The 19,558-nt window shown below is 39.3% G+C and overlaps 1 protein-coding gene across 2 annotated transcripts in view; it reads left to right on the top strand.

The window, feature by feature from the left end:
• Positions 1-19,437, top strand: part of UBE2Q2 (ubiquitin conjugating enzyme E2 Q2) — a 52,217-nt gene extending 32,780 nt beyond the window's left edge. For both annotated transcript variants that reach the window (XM_054836395.1, XM_054836396.1), the window contains 8 exons: positions 5,450-5,534; positions 10,864-10,924; positions 12,968-13,058; positions 13,371-13,429; positions 13,835-13,883; positions 14,805-14,900; positions 15,893-15,959; positions 17,751-19,437. In XM_054836395.1, coding sequence (XP_054692370.1) covers positions 5,450-5,534; positions 10,864-10,924; positions 12,968-13,058; positions 13,371-13,429; positions 13,835-13,883; positions 14,805-14,900; positions 15,893-15,959; positions 17,751-17,782 — 540 coding nt within the window. In that variant the 3' untranslated portion in view covers positions 17,783-19,437. The remainder of the gene's footprint in view (positions 1-5,449; positions 5,535-10,863; positions 10,925-12,967; positions 13,059-13,370; positions 13,430-13,834; positions 13,884-14,804; positions 14,901-15,892; positions 15,960-17,750) is intronic.
• The last annotated feature ends 121 nt before the right edge of the window (positions 19,438-19,558 follow it).

Genomic DNA, 19,558 nt, shown 5'->3' with positions numbered 1-19,558 from the left:
GGTCACCAGAAATAGCTGTGCTGCTTAAATAATTTCTCAAAGGACTTGTCAGGGTTTACTCTTAAGTGCTCGAGAATTTAAAAGTATAGCTGCACTATTAACCCAGGAAAAAGCTAACCTAGTAGCACTTCAATGCCCCTTTATGCTGCCAAAACACAGGACTTTCAACAGAATATGTTAAACACGCTCTAAGATAGCAGAAGTTTGCTCGGTATCCTAACATAAAGCGAAGTTTAAATCTGTACAGCTCTTCACAGTGGGTTTTCTGAAGGGACAGCATGGGTTTCACAAACTTAAATGTAGTGGCTAAACATAGTCTGCGCTTTCTTGGTATCCTTTGTTTCCTCAGCAGAGGAAAGTGAAACAAAGCCTGTGCCATTTATGTGCTTGTTGTTGGAAGAGGGAACGTGAAGCCTAATGTGGAGCTTTGACTAGTGCGCAGTGCAACCAGAAGACTTCTCAGTTTCTTTACAAGTTCATTGGCCCAAATCCATGGGTCATCCTCTCTCCCCTTGGCTGAAATGCAGGTTGAAAATGCAGATCATGCTGAAGGTTTTTCCATAGGGAAGGGGTGCGTGCTGTCCAGTTTTCACATACTCTTAACAGGTTAAAGACATTTTTCTGCTGCTGAAGACTTTTGTCATTGGAGTTTTTAGGGTTTGTGTGTTTTATGCATGTTAAGAATATGTATCTACTAATTTTGTAAACTAGTTCTCTTCCTTGGCAGCATCCCTGATCCTATTCTTCTTGCCGGCATCAGGAAATAAACTTAAATTTGGCTTGTGGTACAGTATGTAACTTGGAGCAAGAATTAATCCTCCTCTTAACATGGTAGTAACTTTAAAGAACCACTTGCTTACTGGGGATAAAAAAATGGTCTTTGAACTGGAATAATTAACTTCAAATATTTTACAACTTGCTGCTGCTTGCTTTTCAGAGGTCTCTCCCCACATAGTGATTTTAGAGATTAATGCTTTTCTTATTTAGATAATGCTATTAGCTTTTCCATTTCCTACTGAGGAGTTTATGCACTTTCCTTTAGAAGTCTCAAATGTTTCCACTTTCATCTTTGGATTTTATGAAGTCTAAGGTGTCATTTCCATCTACTTTTAACTTCCAGGAATGAATGTACTTCTGCACAAATACTGAAAAAAATCAGTGTCAAATGAGCAACCTTGTATTCTTTATCTCTTTTTGTGTCACTTTAGATTTTATGTTACTATCTTGGAGGAGTTTCCATTTTTCGTGTTTTGTTTTAGCAGGTAATTTTTGGTCTTGTGGCTGGATTATCTGGAACATATTGCAAGTGAGGCGATTTACTGTTTTGACGTGTGATGGTATTTTTCTGATCAGATGGAAAACAGACAATCTGGTCTTTGGATTTAAAACTGCAGTGAACTGCACCTCCTACCACCAGATAAATCATTTAAGGAGCAGACTGTGGTTGTGTTTTGAGAGGTGGAAGGGAGAAAGAAAATCTCCATAGGAGAAAAGCTGAGGCTGCAAAACCTTATCTCTCTGGAGACTTCGTGCATCAGACAGTTAGGACAGTGGCACGTCCCGTGCAGATTTCTGCATGGTTAGGTGTGCCCTGCTGACTTGTGAATGCGGAAGCTTACTTCTGAACTCCTAGTTTTCTTAGAAGTTGTTTAACTGTTCTATAAAGTGTTTTACTCAAATTCATACTTTCATGCTAAAATACTAAGTAAGGATAGAAATACTTCTGAAATGCCTAGAATGACTTGGGCCAAATTTTCATATTTCTGACAGTGGCAGAAGCACATCCTTACAGGGAAGAGTTTAAGACAAACTTGTAGCGATGCCTCTCATGAATATTTTTTGTGTCCAGCAGTTTTGGCTCTGGGAATTCCTTTCTGTTATTGGCAACTCTCAGCAAATTGCATGTTGTCCACGTGAATGTTGACCTCCGTAGCAGAGATTTCTCCAGCTTACCTGCTCCTTGCTCTGGAGAAGCACAAGTATGCTTCTACAGGAGTGGATGAGACTTTTTGATTACTTAATTGGAAAAAGTCACTTGGGGCTTGTCTGGCAGCTCTTAACTTCTTCAGTTTACGGATCAAATGGCTATGCCTTTCTGCTCTTGGCATCAACCCCATGCGACAGATACCTGTCAGATCCCATGATTGACCAGTTATTTCTAAGGCAGTCGCAACTATAAGTCTTGATCTCACAACTGGAGAAAGTCCCACTTTTCCAGAAGTATACTTAGATAGTTACATCTGAATTCAGTCTTTCAAATTATAATTTGCATATAGCGAATTATTGAAAGTTAAAGTTTTTATTTTTGGTGTTTCAAAGCAGTGGTGTTTGGCATTAAGGTTACCATCAGGTATAGCAGTTAATCTCTGCAGGCTTCCTCTTCAGCTTCCTCCAAGGGAGGTTCAGAGCATGTAAAGGAAGCTCCTGTGGTAAACTTCTTAGGGTTACGCTTGCCAGTCTCTTTCTCTTGATCATAGATTACTGGTTTGCAGTCTGTCGATTCCTTTAGAGTAGCAAGTCTAGCTGTATTTAATACTGCTATGTAAAAAGTGGGCAGCCCAACTAGAAACTTCCAGGAAAAAGGGGTGAAAAACGCTGCTATAGACAAAGTCTACTGAGACTAGTTTACACACACTAAAATTAACTTCTTTTTTTAAACACCACTTCAGTTTATCAGCAGTTATAATGGCACTCAGGAGCATGTGGGCATGTTAAGTTTTGTTTTTCAAATTACTACAGTACAGAAGATACTTAAATTTTCATATGCAAAGGTGAGCTTCCAACATTGTATACAGAAATTCAGTAGCTTAATTTGATGGAAATAAAGATGCAATGAGGAAACTAGTTTTCCGCAGGATATCTGAGAATCTAAGTTGTTTTTAAATTGCCTGTATTTAGAAGTTGATATTCTGTGAAAAATGTAAAAAAAATCCCTTCTTTCAGCAAGCAATACAGCAGATGAGGCAAGGATATTGAACAGCTCTGTACAGAAGCAGCCAAAACCTTGACACTTCTCTCTGAAGTTTCTTTCCTCTGGACTGAACGCATTGATGAGTCTCAACCTTAACACTCACAGCAGAGGTCTGAAAAAACACAGCGATTTTACAGGGAATGGTGGTTAACATCGCATTGTGTTAACTTGTTAAGTGTCATGCTTCCTTTTTCAGCTAATCTGCAAATAGTGGGTCTAAATAGTAGTAATCTGCAAATTATGTAAACAACCAGGGTTTTTTCTATAAAACTTGCTTGCTCTTAAAAGAAGAGCAATCCCTTCTTTGTCTGATACTGCTTTATAGACAGGTGCTTCAGTGAAGTGAGAAATGACTTATCTGGAGCCCTGTCTTTATGTAGCTTTTGTTTAATCAGATGGAAAGCGTTCCCTTTTATTTGGATATTTAATTACTAAGTTCATTCCTCGTACTGGTCCATTAAGAAAAACTAGTGGAATTTCAGTAATCTGTATAATTAAATCCAGTGGAATATGAAAATGAATAGCCTAAAAGAATAGTCTACAGATTATAGTGTGAAGCTAAGTGTATTATATGATGTTACTAAACAGAGAAGACAAAGGAGTATGTGGAGGCTTTAGGATCAAGTAACTATTACTTATATTTAATACTTATTAAGCAATAATTTGATCCTACAATTAAGACCTTGTAGAATATAGAATATCACTGTTGACTTCAGGCAGACAGGGGTGACATTTCAGGTATTAGACAGTGGTCATAGCTGCTTCAGATTCCTCCAGGAGTACTTCTCTGACACTTCAGTCCAGAAAGGATCTGTTTGTAGATGTTCATGGTGTCTGAAAGGAAACTGAAGGCACAAATCGCTTCAAATTTTTAGATGGAGTAGAAAAACAGACCCATAAACTAATCATTCAGTACTTCACAGAGAGGCTGAATTTAACTTTATTCTAAGTGGGGGCTTTTTTGTCTTTGGGGTTTTTTTTAGTTCCCCCCACCCTGGAAATCACGCTTATGAGCCACAGGTATTAGCCTGTATTTCAGTGGGAGCGACTGAAGTCCAAGCAGCAGCAGAGAACTCCATGGTTCTCATGAAATAATCTACCTTTGGGAAACTGACTGCCAGTGAAAGCCAAAGTTTCACAGGGATGGGATTCAGGGTGATAGCTACCTTACCTCATCTGGAGTCCTCGTTCCATTTCCATATTTTAAATCTTGTAATGCTAATTTTTATATCTGTTTTCCAAAAATCTTGAATGTAAAATGGTGTTTTGGATGGAGTACGTATAAGCAGGGTAATCATGTAACATCTAAGATTCAGTATCAAAATCTTTCCTGCTAGCTTTGGCATTGAATTGAAGAAAGAAATCTAGGTTCTTTTGGTGATCACGTTACTTTAAATAAGCACTTGAATTTTGTAAGAGGAAAAAGTTCTGTCCTCACTTTAAAGCTCAGAAAATTGAAGCAAAAGTTAGTACCAGGGTCACAGAATGTTGGGGATGTATGCAGAATATATCCAGTGCAGCAGTTGTTGATATAAGTAGACATCAGTTACTTGGTAACTGGTGTGTTCATTAGTTTGTCAATAACTGGTGGTTTTTAGAGCCTGTCATGTTTTATATGCATGTCACTTAAAGGTCTCCCTTTTTTCTTTTTTTTTCTTCTTTTTTTTTGCTTTAGCACTGTATTTAAGGCTGAAATACCAGGTTCAGAAATCATATGCTAAGTTTTCCATCCCTTTGAGATGCTGAGTAATACACAACTGAGCTCTAAAAGAATAGAAGAGATTTCTGCCCTGGTTGCATAAACCACAAGAACTATGACAAATCACAACAAAATATTTGGTATTTTAAGGTTTATTTACCCTAGTCTTCATCTGTGTAGGTGGTGATTTTTTTTTTTTTCCCACTCTATTGCAAATAATAGCATTACTTTTGTTCTGCATTTTCTGAATATGTCGGTTGGGCTTCATCCAGAAGCTGATGTTCTATAGTTGATAGTTCCCAACTCCTGTACCATTTTTCATAATCAAGTAAAAATATACTTCTGAGAAAACAGCAAAAAACCTTATGTGCGAAAGCTTGTTCTTAAGATTAGTTGTACTCTTCCTTCCAGTGCATAAGAGCAGAAGGTAAAAGGAAATATTTCCCTGTGTAGAAATGTACTGTGGATCTATCTTGGAAATCAAAATGCCAGAGAGATTAAACTCCTTTACAGAAAAATAGATCTGTTGCACCTTGATTAAAAGTGTGTATAAGCTATACCATATAGTAGTATATATTAATGTGCTGCTTTAGAGGGAGTGTTTCTTTTGAGTAGTCTTTGCTCACTAGAGTATGTAACTTTTCAAAAACATAATCCTAATAGAGAAATCAATATATTCTTAATACCTTCTAGTTAGTGTGACTTTGTAATGGAAATAAAGCTGTTTGATGTAAATATTACTTTTTACTTATTTGGAGTCTTTTTTTGTTTGTTTTCAGGGTGCAGTCTCTGGGTCAGTTCAGGCTTCAGATCGACTTATGAAAGAACTCAGGGATATATATAGATCGCAGAGTTATAAAACAGGTAAAATGCTTCAGGTTTCCCTTCTTAAAATACACTTTGAAAGAATTCTCTTGGCAAATACTTCTTGCTAATCCTTTTGTGTTTTGTTGTCATATGTATATACGTGTGCGTGTATATATGTGTACACATATATAAAAAAATAAAAATAGATACACTATATATAATCTCATTATCTAAAATAGTGTATTTGTGGAGAAAAAGGAAGTTGGGATACATATCCTCTAAAATGTTCTTCCTTTTTGTTATGCAAAGCTTCATACGAGAATTAACAGGATTGGTGTAACTATGAGAATGCTCTTGGGGTGGAAGACTACAAAGAACAACTCAAGATTACTCCTGTGGGACTTCTTGAGTTTTCAGGCCTACCTGAAATTCAGCTCTCCAGGTATATAGGGTAAAAGCTTTGACCACTGCCAGTGGGTAGTACTGTTCACAAGAATATACTGGCTGTAGAGGGATTTGTGTTCAACAGCAGAAGGTTTTGTTATTATACAGGGTTTAACCTTAATTATGCTGCTGTTACATTTATTATTTTGTGATGGTATTAATCTGATCCTGAGCTCCATGTATTCCTTGGAATAAGGATACAAATGGCAGTAGAAAACAAGCTTGTCTCTTAAATTTGTTTGAATAACAAACACTGATTAGCTGTAGGTAGGTGGTTGGCTGTTCTGTTTGCTCTGTATAAGGGCTATATCTAAACTAGCTCAGCAGTGGAATCAGTATATTGAATTATCTGACTGTTACCATACAAGAAGTAGAAATTACATAGATTTCAGGCAAGTTGTATTCCTGTAGGTCAGCCGAGTAGACAGCTCCATCACTACGGCCAGGTATGAGAACCTGGTGCAGGCCAGGATGGGAGCAGGAGGAATGCCCAGTTAGAAAGTCAGTCTCAACTTTAGTCCTCTGTGTTTTACTTTTCTGAACTTCTCCCCTAGTTTATTTCTAGTAGGCTTAAATCTCAGTTGGTGGCTACAGCATTTTAATTTGTGTAAAAGGACAGAGTTGAAGAGAAAATAGGCTTCTTGTTTTGATTTGCCAAATTCACCTTTTAGGTAAATAGTTTTATGTGCTGAAGTACTGTGGACAGTGGTAAGAAGTCTGAAGTTTGAATTTGATTAGATAACCTTGTGTTGATCTAACGTAGCCTACATTTAGGCTTTATTGCAACTGAGGGTGTGCCAGTGTGCCCTAATGACCATCTGTCTGGTAAAGAATGGATTAGTGGGTCTAAGGAAGAGCCTAGAAATAGATCTGTATTAAGTCATGAGGGATGCTTTACCCTGCCCATGTATGATCTTCAGTGTTTGATTTTTTTTGGGGGGGGGGGGGTGGTGGGTGGTGTGGTTTTTGGTTTTGTCTTTTGTTGTTGTTGTTAGAACGAAGATCGGGTATAACAAATCTACCTGACTATAAAGACTGTATGGTGCTTAGTCACATAGTGGTACTGCTTGAGGCACAACCAGGAGGCCCCTATAATAGGTGTAGTTTGAGGTGAGCATTTGGCTTGCTTAATAATGCCATTTCTTGGCTTTAGATTAATAATAAGTCTTAATTAATTGCAAAAGACTGAACTCCTGATGTGGGAAATACTCTAAATGAAGACAAAAAGTAAATCTTGCTAAAGAAAGTTGAGATGCTAAAGGGTGAGTATAGTAACGTAGTATTAGCTTATGGCTCAGGAATATGTAAAAAGACTACAGCTGGATGCCTTGTGTCGATCTCTAAAACATGTTAATGAAGTGTCAAGTGGACGTTGACACTATAAAACTGATGGCAATCCTGCTTTGAAATGTTGTCCTACTGATACATCTATTAAATTTTGCCAGTAAATGATGCTGTTTGTTATATAACTTACCTAGATTGATTCCTTATGGCTTCATTTAGTCTTAGGACTTGAGTGAATTCAAGTATCAGTTCCTCTCCTTTGCACAAAACTCCTGCTTTTATAGCTTAGATCTGTCTTTTGCTGTTAGATAACTGTCACCATGTGAGCAGGGACATGGTAGATAATTGATTTTTTTTTTTTTAATGTGATCTTTGTTCCGAGTACTTGTTCCATGGTCCGTTTTTCCCTTAATTTAATTTCTTACTCTTAATGCACAAAGGGAATCATTGTGAAATTTAAAGGTTCTGGTAACTGTTGCAAGGTAATTTAACACTGTTTTCATTTCTTGTAATAGAAGCCAGAAAATCTAAGGCTGCTTTTTAGTTGCATAAGAATCACTTTATTTAGTGTATGTGAGGTTACATGTTTTCAGGATTGACAGTAGGACAACACTGGGACTTCTGAAGTGAATAGTACTTGCAGGAATAGTCCTTTTAATTTTATTCTCTTCTGTTAAACTGTTTTATGAAAAAGTAACATTAAAAAATACTGTCAGGACTTCAACCACAGCTGTATATTCAAGGTAGTATCCATTTTAGAACTGAAGTTCCCTTAGTGATTGAAACACTACTGTTGCAGTTCAAGCAAAAGGCGACAAGCTTGCTGTCAACAGGAAAGTTGCTTAGCTACCTGGAAAGTCTAGGTGAAGAACTACCCTAAAAACAAACAGAAGACCGTTTTCCTACAAGCTAACAGAAGCAAAAAAATTCCAGCAAGTTATCATATTCTGCTATAAATTAGACAGAGCTTCATCAGCCTGTTTTGGTAATAGGAGTCACAAATCCTCCAAAATAAGATGATCTCATGTCCTCATATGAAGGGGGAGATTTGGTTAGTTCATATGGAGGAATTCACAAAGGTCTTAACATAATTTGGGGGTGGGGGGAGGGGGGTGAGCAAAGGGGATATTAAATCTTTTCATATGTTTATCGGCTGTGTTGTTCATATATAGTGACTTCAACTCACTGCTTTTATCCAAAGACTGCATGGGATTTACTTCCAGTTGTAGTAGAGTTGTTATAAGTAAGACATTGCCTCTATTTTGCAAGGGCTTGTTTTTCTTCCTGTGTTGTTACCTCTGGTTTTTTTTGCTTGCTTCCTGGTTCTGTCTGCTTGCTTTTACTTCATCGCTTCTATGCATGGCCTCTTAGAGGAATAAAACAAAAATCCTCTTGTGTTTAAGTGAGGGGAACCTACCTCGATTCCCTTCCCTGCTTTAAGGACCTCTCAGAAACTGGCATTAATCATATAAATTCTTCTTGACAGTAGCTGGTTTTCCTCTTAATGCCTAAATTAAGAGAAAAGCATATGAGCTGGTTCCAAATAACATGTCTTGACTATTAAAAAAACAACCAAACAAAATCCACCTCAACTTTGGATAATGTTGTTAAGAAGCTTCTGTATCAAAACAGTGAGCAGCCCTGATGCTGCTCCTGTTCATGAGGACATACAGATACTATTCAGCTCAAAATGTGGGTGCTTGAAAGGTTAATTAAGTAGCTTTCTGTTCTGTTAAGGCACATTCCTTTCAGGCCTGAACTGTGCGTGTGTCTCTGAAGAACCCTTTTACAGTATCTGGTTTAGGTACAGTACAGCTCTTAAGACCAGCAAAAGTTACTACTTTGGGGAAGCTAGCAGAACACGTGGGCTTTGGTAAGCCATGGAGCTGAAGGACTGGCCCATAATTCTGGGTAGGAGCAGGACCTTTAGGGTGGTGGAAGGAACGCAGGAACAGGGCTAGAGGCTTAGTGAATAAACAAGCTGATGGAAGGTCTCTTGTGATCTTCTATTGTTTAGGATATTGTCAGAATCTTTACTGTAACTTGTTCTCTTGTCTGTAACAAGTATTTTATACTCGTGCTAGGTGCCAAAGCTGTGATACCGAGAGGCTGCTTTTTCCAGTCTTCACTCCCTTTTGGATGTAGGTGGGAGAAGATATTCTGGATTGTAACGGTGGAATAGGTTAATCATTAATAGGAGTTGACAATGAGCAGAGTTCTGAATGTCACCTCTTCTGTTGTTACATCAGAGCAGTACAAATTGAAATTCTTATACTTCCTGACTTCCACTTATACTAAGGGCAATTCAGAAAATAGCATCCTTGGATCTGGGAAATTGGAAAAAGGCCTTAATAGCTCCTTCTGTTCATCCTTGAACAGAGAAGTGTGGTGTCTCTGAACTAGCTGCTGATTAAAAAGGACATTGAGAGCACAGTGAGTAAGTTTTTAGACTTACTTTGTTGTCCTAGGCTTAGAAAAAATTGAAATTGTGATCTTGGCTGCAGTACCCACTTGTTTGTGGCATTGCAGTAAGGAGAAACAAGCATGGTTCCTTTACCTTGTTTACTGAATTTTGGAATGCTTTAGAAATAAAGATACCTAGACAGCTTGAAATGTCATCTCTGCTCCAAGTATGAATGCTGAAAAGTTTCAACTGCAAGATAATGCATTCTAGAATAATAAAACTTACCAATGAGTACTGTAATTCCTTGGAGAGAATGTGATGACTGCAGTCTGTTGGTTGTGTAGCCTTCAGAAATCCTAGGTGGATTCCTGATTTGCGTACGTCTTCCAAATAATTACGTCGGCAACAGATATGCCATTATATATTAGCCCAGGTAACAAGTTTAATCGTAGTTGTTTAATGGGTATGCATGAATAGTCTGTGGGGGAAGAGATTAGACTTTTGAACATCACTGATACCATTTTCTAAATCTTGTCTGATGGTTAAAGATTTATTGCTTTTTCCTGGGCTGCTTGTGAACTTCTGCAGAGAGGAAGCTTGAATACACAAGAAAACGGCAGCTAACCTTTCATCCTTCTGGTTGAGTGAAGTGCATAACTATGGTTTAACATGCTTAAAACAAATGGACCACTGAAAATCACCAGCTGGCTGCCAGAGACCGCTATTTTTTTGGATGCAACTTTCTGCCGCCTTTGGTCAGCTGTTGGGAATGTGCTTCGTCCAGTGCTGTATCTTCTCTTTCTGAGTTTCTGCTCCATACGCTGTCCGGTGTCCTGTCCTGGTCTGCCAATACTGATGAGAACCTGTGAAATACAATGCTGCATACTTGGGCTGTGTGTTAAGTGGTTTAAAAGTGTGTTGGTCATGTACTGGGTATAAAATATACTGGGTACTAAGCAAGCTGGAGTTGTAGCTGTGGAAAACTTAAAGGGGAACTGCAAGTGGGGAAATGGTTAAGTGTCAGAAAAACATTTTGATTCACGTGGAATTTTTTTTATAGAAGTGAAAGAACTTTTCTTCCTTGTACTTACTCACAAGGGCTTCTGCTATTGGAGGAAGGATGTGCCATCAGTATCTCAATGTCTTACCTATTGCTTAGACCTACTGACAGTATTTGTACTTAAAAATGTTTTTGCTAAATTTTACCTTGTTAAACTTTTAGTGCATAATTAGTTCTATCTAATATTTCTACAGGGATATATTCAGTGGAACTGGTAAATGACAGCTTGTATGAATGGCACGTTAAGCTTCTAAAGTAAGTTATTAAAGTTTTTTCATGTTCTGAAGAATCTGTTTTATTAGTGCTGCAGAGTTTCTTTCTTTTGATAAATGAGAATCTCTAGCCAGAGCTACAGTGTTGTGGCTACAGTTCTGGTCTACGGAAATGCTTATGGAGACTGAGCTGGCAAAAAAGCAAACCCTCTTTGCACAGCCAACACAGGGTTTATTACTGTAACTTTCATTACTGTTCAATTCTCTTTCCAAAACTACTCCAAAATATGAAACCTTAAACGATGCAATTTTTTGTTTAGAGTTTTTGTCTGGATGGTTTTAGTTTGGTTTTGTTTTTAATTTCAAGGAAATGCAACTTGTAGTTTCATGCAAGATGTAAAAAGGAACAGAACTGTCTTAGTGCCATTAGTTCTTTATTTCTACAGTTGAGCAGGCACATAGGACCGAAACTTTTAGTTATATCATAATTACAACTTACATAAGAAAAGACAAGTTTATATATAATTATGTATTGCTTTTCACTGTGTGTACTAGATGATAACTCATCTTGTTGTGTCCATAGTCCAGTAACTTTAATTCTAGAGGTATTATATTGAAATTATTCCTGCTAACAGGATCATCTGCCATCATCTTACAAAAGAACCTATAGGAAGGCAAAGTCTATCCAAACTAGGCTGGGTGCCTGCAAAAGATGGCAAGAGATGAAAGAACTTCCATCAATTCAGATTTGTCGTGGTTAATAAGTGTAAGGATATAAGCTGTTTCAGTCTAATAGTTGACCTGCCCATAGGAATTGTTGCCTTGTCCTGATGGTAAGACTTGTACAGCTATGTCACCAACTGCTGAAATATGGTTTTATTTCCTCCTTAGTGTAATCGTAGGCATGTGAACATTTTGAAACTGAAAATGGCAGGAATGACGTATGTCAGAAAAATCTGTGCCATATTACAGGAGGCCTTGTCTATTGAGCGCTTCAATAGCAAAGTGCTCAAACCACTCTGCAGGGATTTGAAACCTCTTTTCAAGTGCTGTGAGCGGGTCTGATGTTCTGCCTTCAAGAAAGGGAAAATGGAGTCTGTGTAGCAAATGGCTTCCACAATGATTTAGAGAAGATAAAAAGTACTGTGTGTGTTTATCCCAGCAAAAAGTGTCTGAAAACAAATGAACTGTGTGCAGACCAGTTGAGGGGGTAAATGTCAGCGAGAAAAGAGCCCCTTTGCCCAAGGAGCAGTATTGTTCCTAGAAGAAGTAACTCTGAACTTGCATAGTACAAGCCAGGCTGGAAATGATAGGTTTCTAAGCGTAGGGAGATTTTCTTCTGAAACAGCTTCCTGTTGGTAGGATGGGGACAAACTACCCATGTAAATCTGAAATGAGATCTAATAAGTTTGCGGTTTCACCTGTAGCAGAGGATTGGATTTAATAGCCCATCGTTTTGTTTAACATCTGTATTTGACTTGCTGCAAGCATTTTTTTGACTAGTCTCTCTGAAAAGCTGCTGGGGTGTCAGAGCCTGGGTGGGATTGACCCAGTGGTGTCTGGATTAAATGTCTAGGCCACTCACCACCAGCAGTTTGCAACAAACAATTGTTGAAATTCTGCTGAGCAGAAGCTGCTGGCTTTAGTACTTCTGCTGATGCAGATTGCTTTTAACAGCAGATACAGAATTGTGATCACATATTCAATAAAGGATTCACTAACTGTGTACTGAAAACTAGATCACTACAGCCTTCCTGTTAAAAAAATTTTTTGTTTGGACATACATTTTCCAGTGAACTGAAGAGAATTAAAATTGCTGTTTTCAAATAAAGAGGTTTATTTTCTGCTAACTATGTTCAAATAACACTTGATAGCGTTGGGAACGTAGTGCATGGTAGCAAGCTTACGTGCTGATCTCATGGCAAAGTGTTAACTTTATAAAGGGAGCAAGAGTTTTCTACAGTTCACTTCAAATTGCAGTTTGTAAACTACAGATACATAAAAGAGCTTTTTAAGAATAATTACTGTTAAACAGGTAGTGAAAATACTCACTTCATCCAAGATCTCCCCCTTCCTTCTTTTATAGAGTTGATCCTGATAGCCCACTGCATAGTGATCTTCAGGTCTTAAAAGAAAAAGAAGGTGTAGAATACATTTTACTCAACTTCTCTTTTAAGGTATGTGTCTATGGGAAGAAATGCTGGGGTTAAATTTGTTGCTTACTGTAGAAAGTGACTGAAATGACTTTCAGCTGTTACTTGGGTAAAGATGAAGGTGTAGCATAAAAAAAAAAGTGCAATTTTAAGTGTGGCACTAAAGCTTCCCAAAGATTGCTTTTTAGCCAGTATTGTGGAAATGCGACCTTGACAGAACTGAAAAATGTTACTGCATTAAATGGGATTTGCCGAATAAGGCTACTGAAATACTTCCTGGTTAGGAAATCGCTGTCACAGTATAGTTCTTAACCTGTTTTTTGTTATGCTTTTCAGGATAACTTCCCTTTTGATCCTCCCTTTGTGCGAGTGGTATCTCCTGTGCTCACAGGAGGGTAGGTTTGAGTTGCCTTACAGAAATTTTACTTTGTGGTAAAAATATTCCAGTTTGAGATGGGTTGATTGGGCTTGAGGGAACGTTTTGAGACTGCTATGTAGACTGCAAGCAATTTCCCCTAAATATATGCACGAGCTGCTGCAGACCTCGAGTTTAATGAAGAGCTCAAAATGTCATGTGAAGGCTTGCTTCTCGAGCTTTATGAACTAATAGTAGGCAAACAGCCGGGCACAATTCCTCTTTGAATTGCTTAGTTTGTGTCTAGCTCTGAATGACACTGTGCCTGCCGTAATGTTGAAGTGGCCTCTTTGTGGACGGTTAAAGAGCTTAAAGTGCTGTGAACAGTTTCATCATTTTACTGACTGCTGATGTCAAATATATTTTCTTTCACGTTTGTTTCTAGGTATGTCCTTGGCGGAGGTGCGTTATGCATGGAACTTCTTACTAAACAGGTGAACACAGACTCTGTTACCTGGATAATAATAACAAAGCATGCTTTAAAATAATGAAAAATAGGTGTTTCTCCTGAGTTGAATCCCCGTGTGGAATAAATTACACACTCCAAAGGGAACATGGTGGAATAAACCTCAGTTTCACAAGATTTGCCTTGCTGGTCTTGTGCGAGATCATCTTTTCTGCCTTGGATGGCTTACAAGAGGTCTGAGGAAAAGGCAAGAAGTGAGAGCACATCAACTTTGAATTCTCAGAATTTCTGGGAGGAAGCTGGTGTAAAGAATGAGTTCTGAGGAGCAAGACACATTGTTTTCTTCTCCAGAAGCTCTGCTACTGCACAAAGTCAGCTCTGGAGAAGTGAGGAATGCAGAAGATTGTAGGCATAGGTGTGACTCTTGTGTAGACAGAGTGATTGATTTTTCTCTTTAAAATAAGTAAATGAATGAAGTGACTATTTTCAGGCTTTGGCAGAAACTTTTGTAAACCCCGGAAGGTAAAGCAATGCCAGAGAGAAGCGGCAACTTTCACGGGAGCAAAATTCTCATAGCTCACTCAATGGCTTCATTAGATAGCAGTCTCTTTTGCTTCTTGCAACAAGAAGTTGTAATTTCTGGTGTGACGTTGCTGAAAATGTGTAAGTGCTGTAATAATGGAGCTGCTCTTGTTTCTGTCTTGCTGTAATTTGGAAATGTGTGATTCAGCCTTTACATTTTTCCTACAGGTTCTTAGTATTAATGCTGTATCTCACTTTCCAGACTTCCTCTGGAAAACAAAAATTGTTAACTGAAAACAAGTAGTTAAAACTAAACTGGAGTGCAGAAGAAAAATAATATCCCAAAGCACACGTTCCAAAATAGATTTGCAAGGTGAGCACAAGAAGCAAGTATGCGTTAACGTAAAATATTTCCTTCCTCCTGCAGGGCTGGAGCAGTGCCTATTCAATAGAATCAGTCATCATGCAGATCAATGCCACTTTAGTCAAAGGAAAAGCCAGAGTACACTTTGGAGCCAACAAGGTAAATGCGCTGTCTGTATCGGTTACACAAATTCCTGTTAGGCTTCCATTTCTTTGCCGACTTGTATAGAAGATGCTTAATGACACAATTGTCTTTGCAAATATATTTGCATTTTTGATTGATGTGTGGTGCATGTCAGAGTATTTTATTGGCAGTTAACAGTGAGTTTGTGAAGAAATGGTGAATGTATTACAAGGCTAAAACCTTGGGATGGGCAGGGTGTGTAAGTAGTTGGACCTGTACTATCCCCATATTGGCAAGGGTGGGAGAGAAGGAGGATTTGGAATTGGGAATCAGGAGGATTTGGCAGTTGCGGCTCTGAGACAGGCTGTAGATGACAGCCTGACTGCCAGGATCGCATACACTGGTGTTAAGAAGTTCTCCTCCTTTTGTTGGACTAGATGCCTGCAAAGTTTCATGAGAGGGTAAAATTTAATACCATGCAAATACCTCTGAGCGAGCCATTCAGCATTTATTGAAATCATAATTCAGTTCCAGTGTGCATGCTGGTAATGGACTGTAACTTAAAAGACTTTGAAGTACTAAATGGTATTTTGGAAGGATGTTTCAACATTTAAGTCCATGAAATTGTCACTTGGATGCCAGTTTGTAAGTACCGCATCAAGGATAGTGAACTAGGTAAGATGTAAAAGTTCATGATCACAATTCTAACCCAGTAGCTGGTCAGCTGAGCAGACAGAGTTACGGTGGGGATTGCCTGAAGCCCGCCGTTCCGGTTGCACACGCTTCTGGCTTCCCGCAGGCTCTGAACCCTCCAACAGAGGAGCCTTCCCCAGCAGTAGGGATGTGCAAATTACTGTCACTGTGATGGGGGAGAAATGAGAAAATAAGGGTATTTGTCTTGAAAATCTTGTACTTTAGAGCCAGGAATGCTGTAACATTGTGCATGGTTTTGCTTTGTAACCGCGCTGTAGAGTTCCTTTGTAAAACTAGAGGCAGGTTTTTTATGTTAGTTTTTTTTCTCCTTTCAGAACCAATATAATCTAGCAAGAGCACAGCAGTCCTATAAGTCGCTAGTACAGATACATGAGAAAAATGGTATGTATATTCTTGTGACTTTGTTCTTGTCTGCACAGCAACCTGGGAGTTGGTATTTGGCCACAGTAAAACTTGCAGTGCCAGAGTGTCTTTTCTTGGCTCGGGAAGACCATAAATGGTGTTTCCTTTTGCTCACCTTGCACTAGGAAGACAATAGCGCTTAAAGTAACTTGACTAACAATCAAGGCAACTTTTGCAGCTTACATCAATGTTCTCTGTGTTCCTACTGTCTTTTGAAAGGTAGTTCCATTTTCAGTGGTTGATCTAGTAACTTTATTGTTATTGTAGCTTTTAAAGTGTCTTGTTTGTTAGTGAAGTACCTGCTGGAAGTTTGCCCCTTTCCCTGAAAGGCTTTGTTTCAATGTGGCGAGACCTTAGCGGTAGTAATCACAAAGGAAGAGATAAAGTGGAAAGACAGACATGAGACTGGAAAAATACAAAAAAGTCAAGTGAAGTGTGCTGGCTGGAAAACGGTGCAATAAAAATGGGAGACACTTTTTTTTTACCCTGTTTAAAGCTGGTTAATGGTCTCTCAGGTGCACAAAACAAATGTTCAAGTGCTTCAGGTGAAATTGCATTCATTGTGCCAGGATGAGAAGAAAACAAATGACCTGAAGGTTTAAGTGGCTTCCATGTACGTAGAAGTAGTCAGCAGAGTTGGTACCTCGGTCTCGCGATGAGGGAGTTGGTCCCACTTCCGTGATGTTCTTTGGTCCAGGTTGGACACCGTCTCCTCTGGGAATTCATGTTGCTGTGAGCATGAGAGCGTATTTCAGTGTGACTGTAGTGAGCACCTCAGTTTTCCTGCCTCTAAAACTGAACCTAATGCCTTCTCTGCTATTGGGAGGAAGATGAAGGATACCGACTTTAACATGCTTTCCAATTTTATGATATTTTGATCCTGCCATTAACTGAGTCTTTTGCTTTTTTAGTTTGCTACAAAAGCCAGCATGGCTGTCTGTTTACTTATAGCTATATGCTAGCCTTGACTACACTGCATCAGGAGCAGTACACAAAGCATTTACAGCATTTTTGCTGCTGCAAAAGGTGTCTTTAACTTATAGCTGCTACCTGTTCTCTGGGACAACGTGAATCTCAACTCAACTGTACAAAAATGTAGGGGTTTTTTTACTTAGTGTCTGGGAGAATTTGGATTGGAGATCCAGAGGTGGCTAGAAAAAACTATGCAGACTTGGTCAGGTACAATTCAACTGCTAAATATGCCAAATCCTATGAGGAGGCGAGTGATTCAACTGACACTTCTGAGCCCATTCCTACAGCAAGATTAGCAGAAATAGGATAAAGTGTTCAAATGCTTGTGTGTGCCTCACTCTTGAGTATGCAAGATGGGATTTATATATATATATATATATATATATATATATATGTATCCCAGTGTGGTCATGTTTGTGTGTCCGTGCATTAAGTGGCTTGAACGCTTGGGGGTTTTACCTGTATTCCATTTTGTCACAGCCACGTACCTCCTTCAGCAGCTTCTGCTGTTTGGTGTCCAGCTCAGGCTAGCTGCTGCCACAAACCCTGCCAAACTTGGAAGTATTTAATTTTCATGCCCAAATGATGGGTCTGATCCTGGAATATGCCACATGCTTTATCTCCTGCTGCAGACCACTAGCGCTTGGGGCACTGGGTCTCACTGAGCTGGCCTACTTTAAGAGCCAGATTAGGAAGGAGCCAGATTAGGCTTCCATCGCCCACAGATGGAGAGTGAGGCGATAAGATCATCTTGACGCAGCAGTGTCAGTACCTAACACGTGTCTCTGTTCTCCGTAGGCTGGTACACTCCTCCGAAAGAAGATGGCTAATATTGAGGACTGTTGTATACCTGGACCAATGTCAACAAAACGAGCTCTTTTTTATGTTTTCCAACACACAGACTCAAGCTATGAGTGCCCCTATAACAGCCGTACTGAAGACTTTAGCTATTAGATAAGTTAGTGGATAATCTGTCAACTGACACGTAAAGTATAAGTTACAGCCTTACCATTCCGCTCTTCTTAGGTATCTGGACTGAGCAGTTTGGGCCTTTACTGGTTTTGTTCTGATGGATTAAGCATATTTGGGCCATGCCCTCCTTTCTCCCTTTTTTTTTTTATTTGACAGCTTAAGTTCCCTACGGCAGGCCATCAAGTTACTAAAGATCATTCAATAGGAGTGAGTTGTTCACACACTTTTGTGTATTTCTTACTTTTTGCAAAATGCAGACTGCAGAGACTTGCGTTGTATCGTTTCATTTAAAGCCAAGAAGTTTAATACATTGTTTAATACTGTTTTAGGAAATGTCAGGTCTTGCAAATCACAGTAGTTTTTCTGGTCTAAAATGACAGCATTTGTAGTATTTCCAAATTAATGATATAGGAAAACACCTGTATGTTAAGTCATTAAACATTTTTCATGGCTGTATGAGAATACGAACTGTTTCTTGGAAGAGATGCTCTTTGTTTAGATTGATTTTTTTTGTTTGTTTGTTTTGGTTTGTTGGGGTTTTTTGTTGTTTTGGTTTTTTTTTAAGCAGAGCAAGGCTGTGCCAATAAAAAAGTTGTAACTAGTCACTTCCACTGGGGCATCAGAACTTGCTGGGCTGTTCCTGCTACTTGTTGGCTCAAGCTCCTTAACAAGAAGAGCCGCAGTATGAAGCTTGAAGTTATTTAAAATACTAAAAACCTTTTTAGGTGTTCCATTTTATTAACGGGTTGTTGCAATCATTTGTAAACTAATGAACTTATAAAGTGATTGGCACAAATCGAGATGAAAGTCCTTGAATGAAAAATTTTTATATAAAAGCTACAATAAAGTACAAAAACTCGTCATCCGATTCAGAGGTTTAAGAACTGTTTCCATGGTCATGACGGTGGTTTTGTTAGCGAGAGACTGATGAGAACTGTTCGTCCTTTATTAGGAGATGGATCTGGTCTGTGTAATTACAGCGTCTTTCATTGCCTTACCGAAATCGGGTCTCTCTTGGTTGTAGTACTCGTCAGTGGGCCTTTGCACCCCCAGGGGCTGAGCTAAGGCTGTGTACCATGGATTAAGCACTTTTTAGAAGCGCAGAAGCATGTTTTTGTTACGGTTTTTCAGTTGACTATCACATTTGTGCTCTTTTCTCTATCAGGCACCCACGGGTCCTTGCGCATTTGCTTCTAGATCCAGTTTTTAGCTCGAAAGAAACGAGGGGAGAGGTTTGGCACTGCTTCCGGTAACGCGGTGTTCCAAGTGTACGGTGGGTGACTTCCCAGCCTTTCTGCTTGCGTGGTTGTACCAGTATTTGTATAAGCCCTGGCAGCCAGGCGCCGAGGGGAGCAGCGGGCAGCTCTCGGCGGCTGCGAGTGCGGCGCAGGCAGAGCCCGCACCTTCGGCGCGTGCTTTGGTTCGGGTTCCATTTCTCATTGCGGAGTTACTTGGCAATGTACAGGAATTTGTAAACTTGCATCAAGTTTATGAATAAAAACCATTTTAAGAAGTGCGCTGTGTCCCTGCCGGCTCCGGGGCGCGAAGGCGGGCGGGGGCGGGGGGGCAGGGGAGGGGACACGAGGCCCGGGAGCCCGGGTGGGTCCTCCCCGCCGCTAGGCGGCAGCAGTGTG

This window comes from Grus americana, chromosome 10, assembly GCF_028858705.1.
Source record: "Grus americana isolate bGruAme1 chromosome 10, bGruAme1.mat, whole genome shotgun sequence".
Lineage (NCBI taxonomy): Eukaryota > Metazoa > Chordata > Aves > Gruiformes > Gruidae > Grus > Grus americana.
Note: the sequence above shows the minus strand (reverse complement) of the source record. Positions and strands in the feature narration are given on the sequence as shown.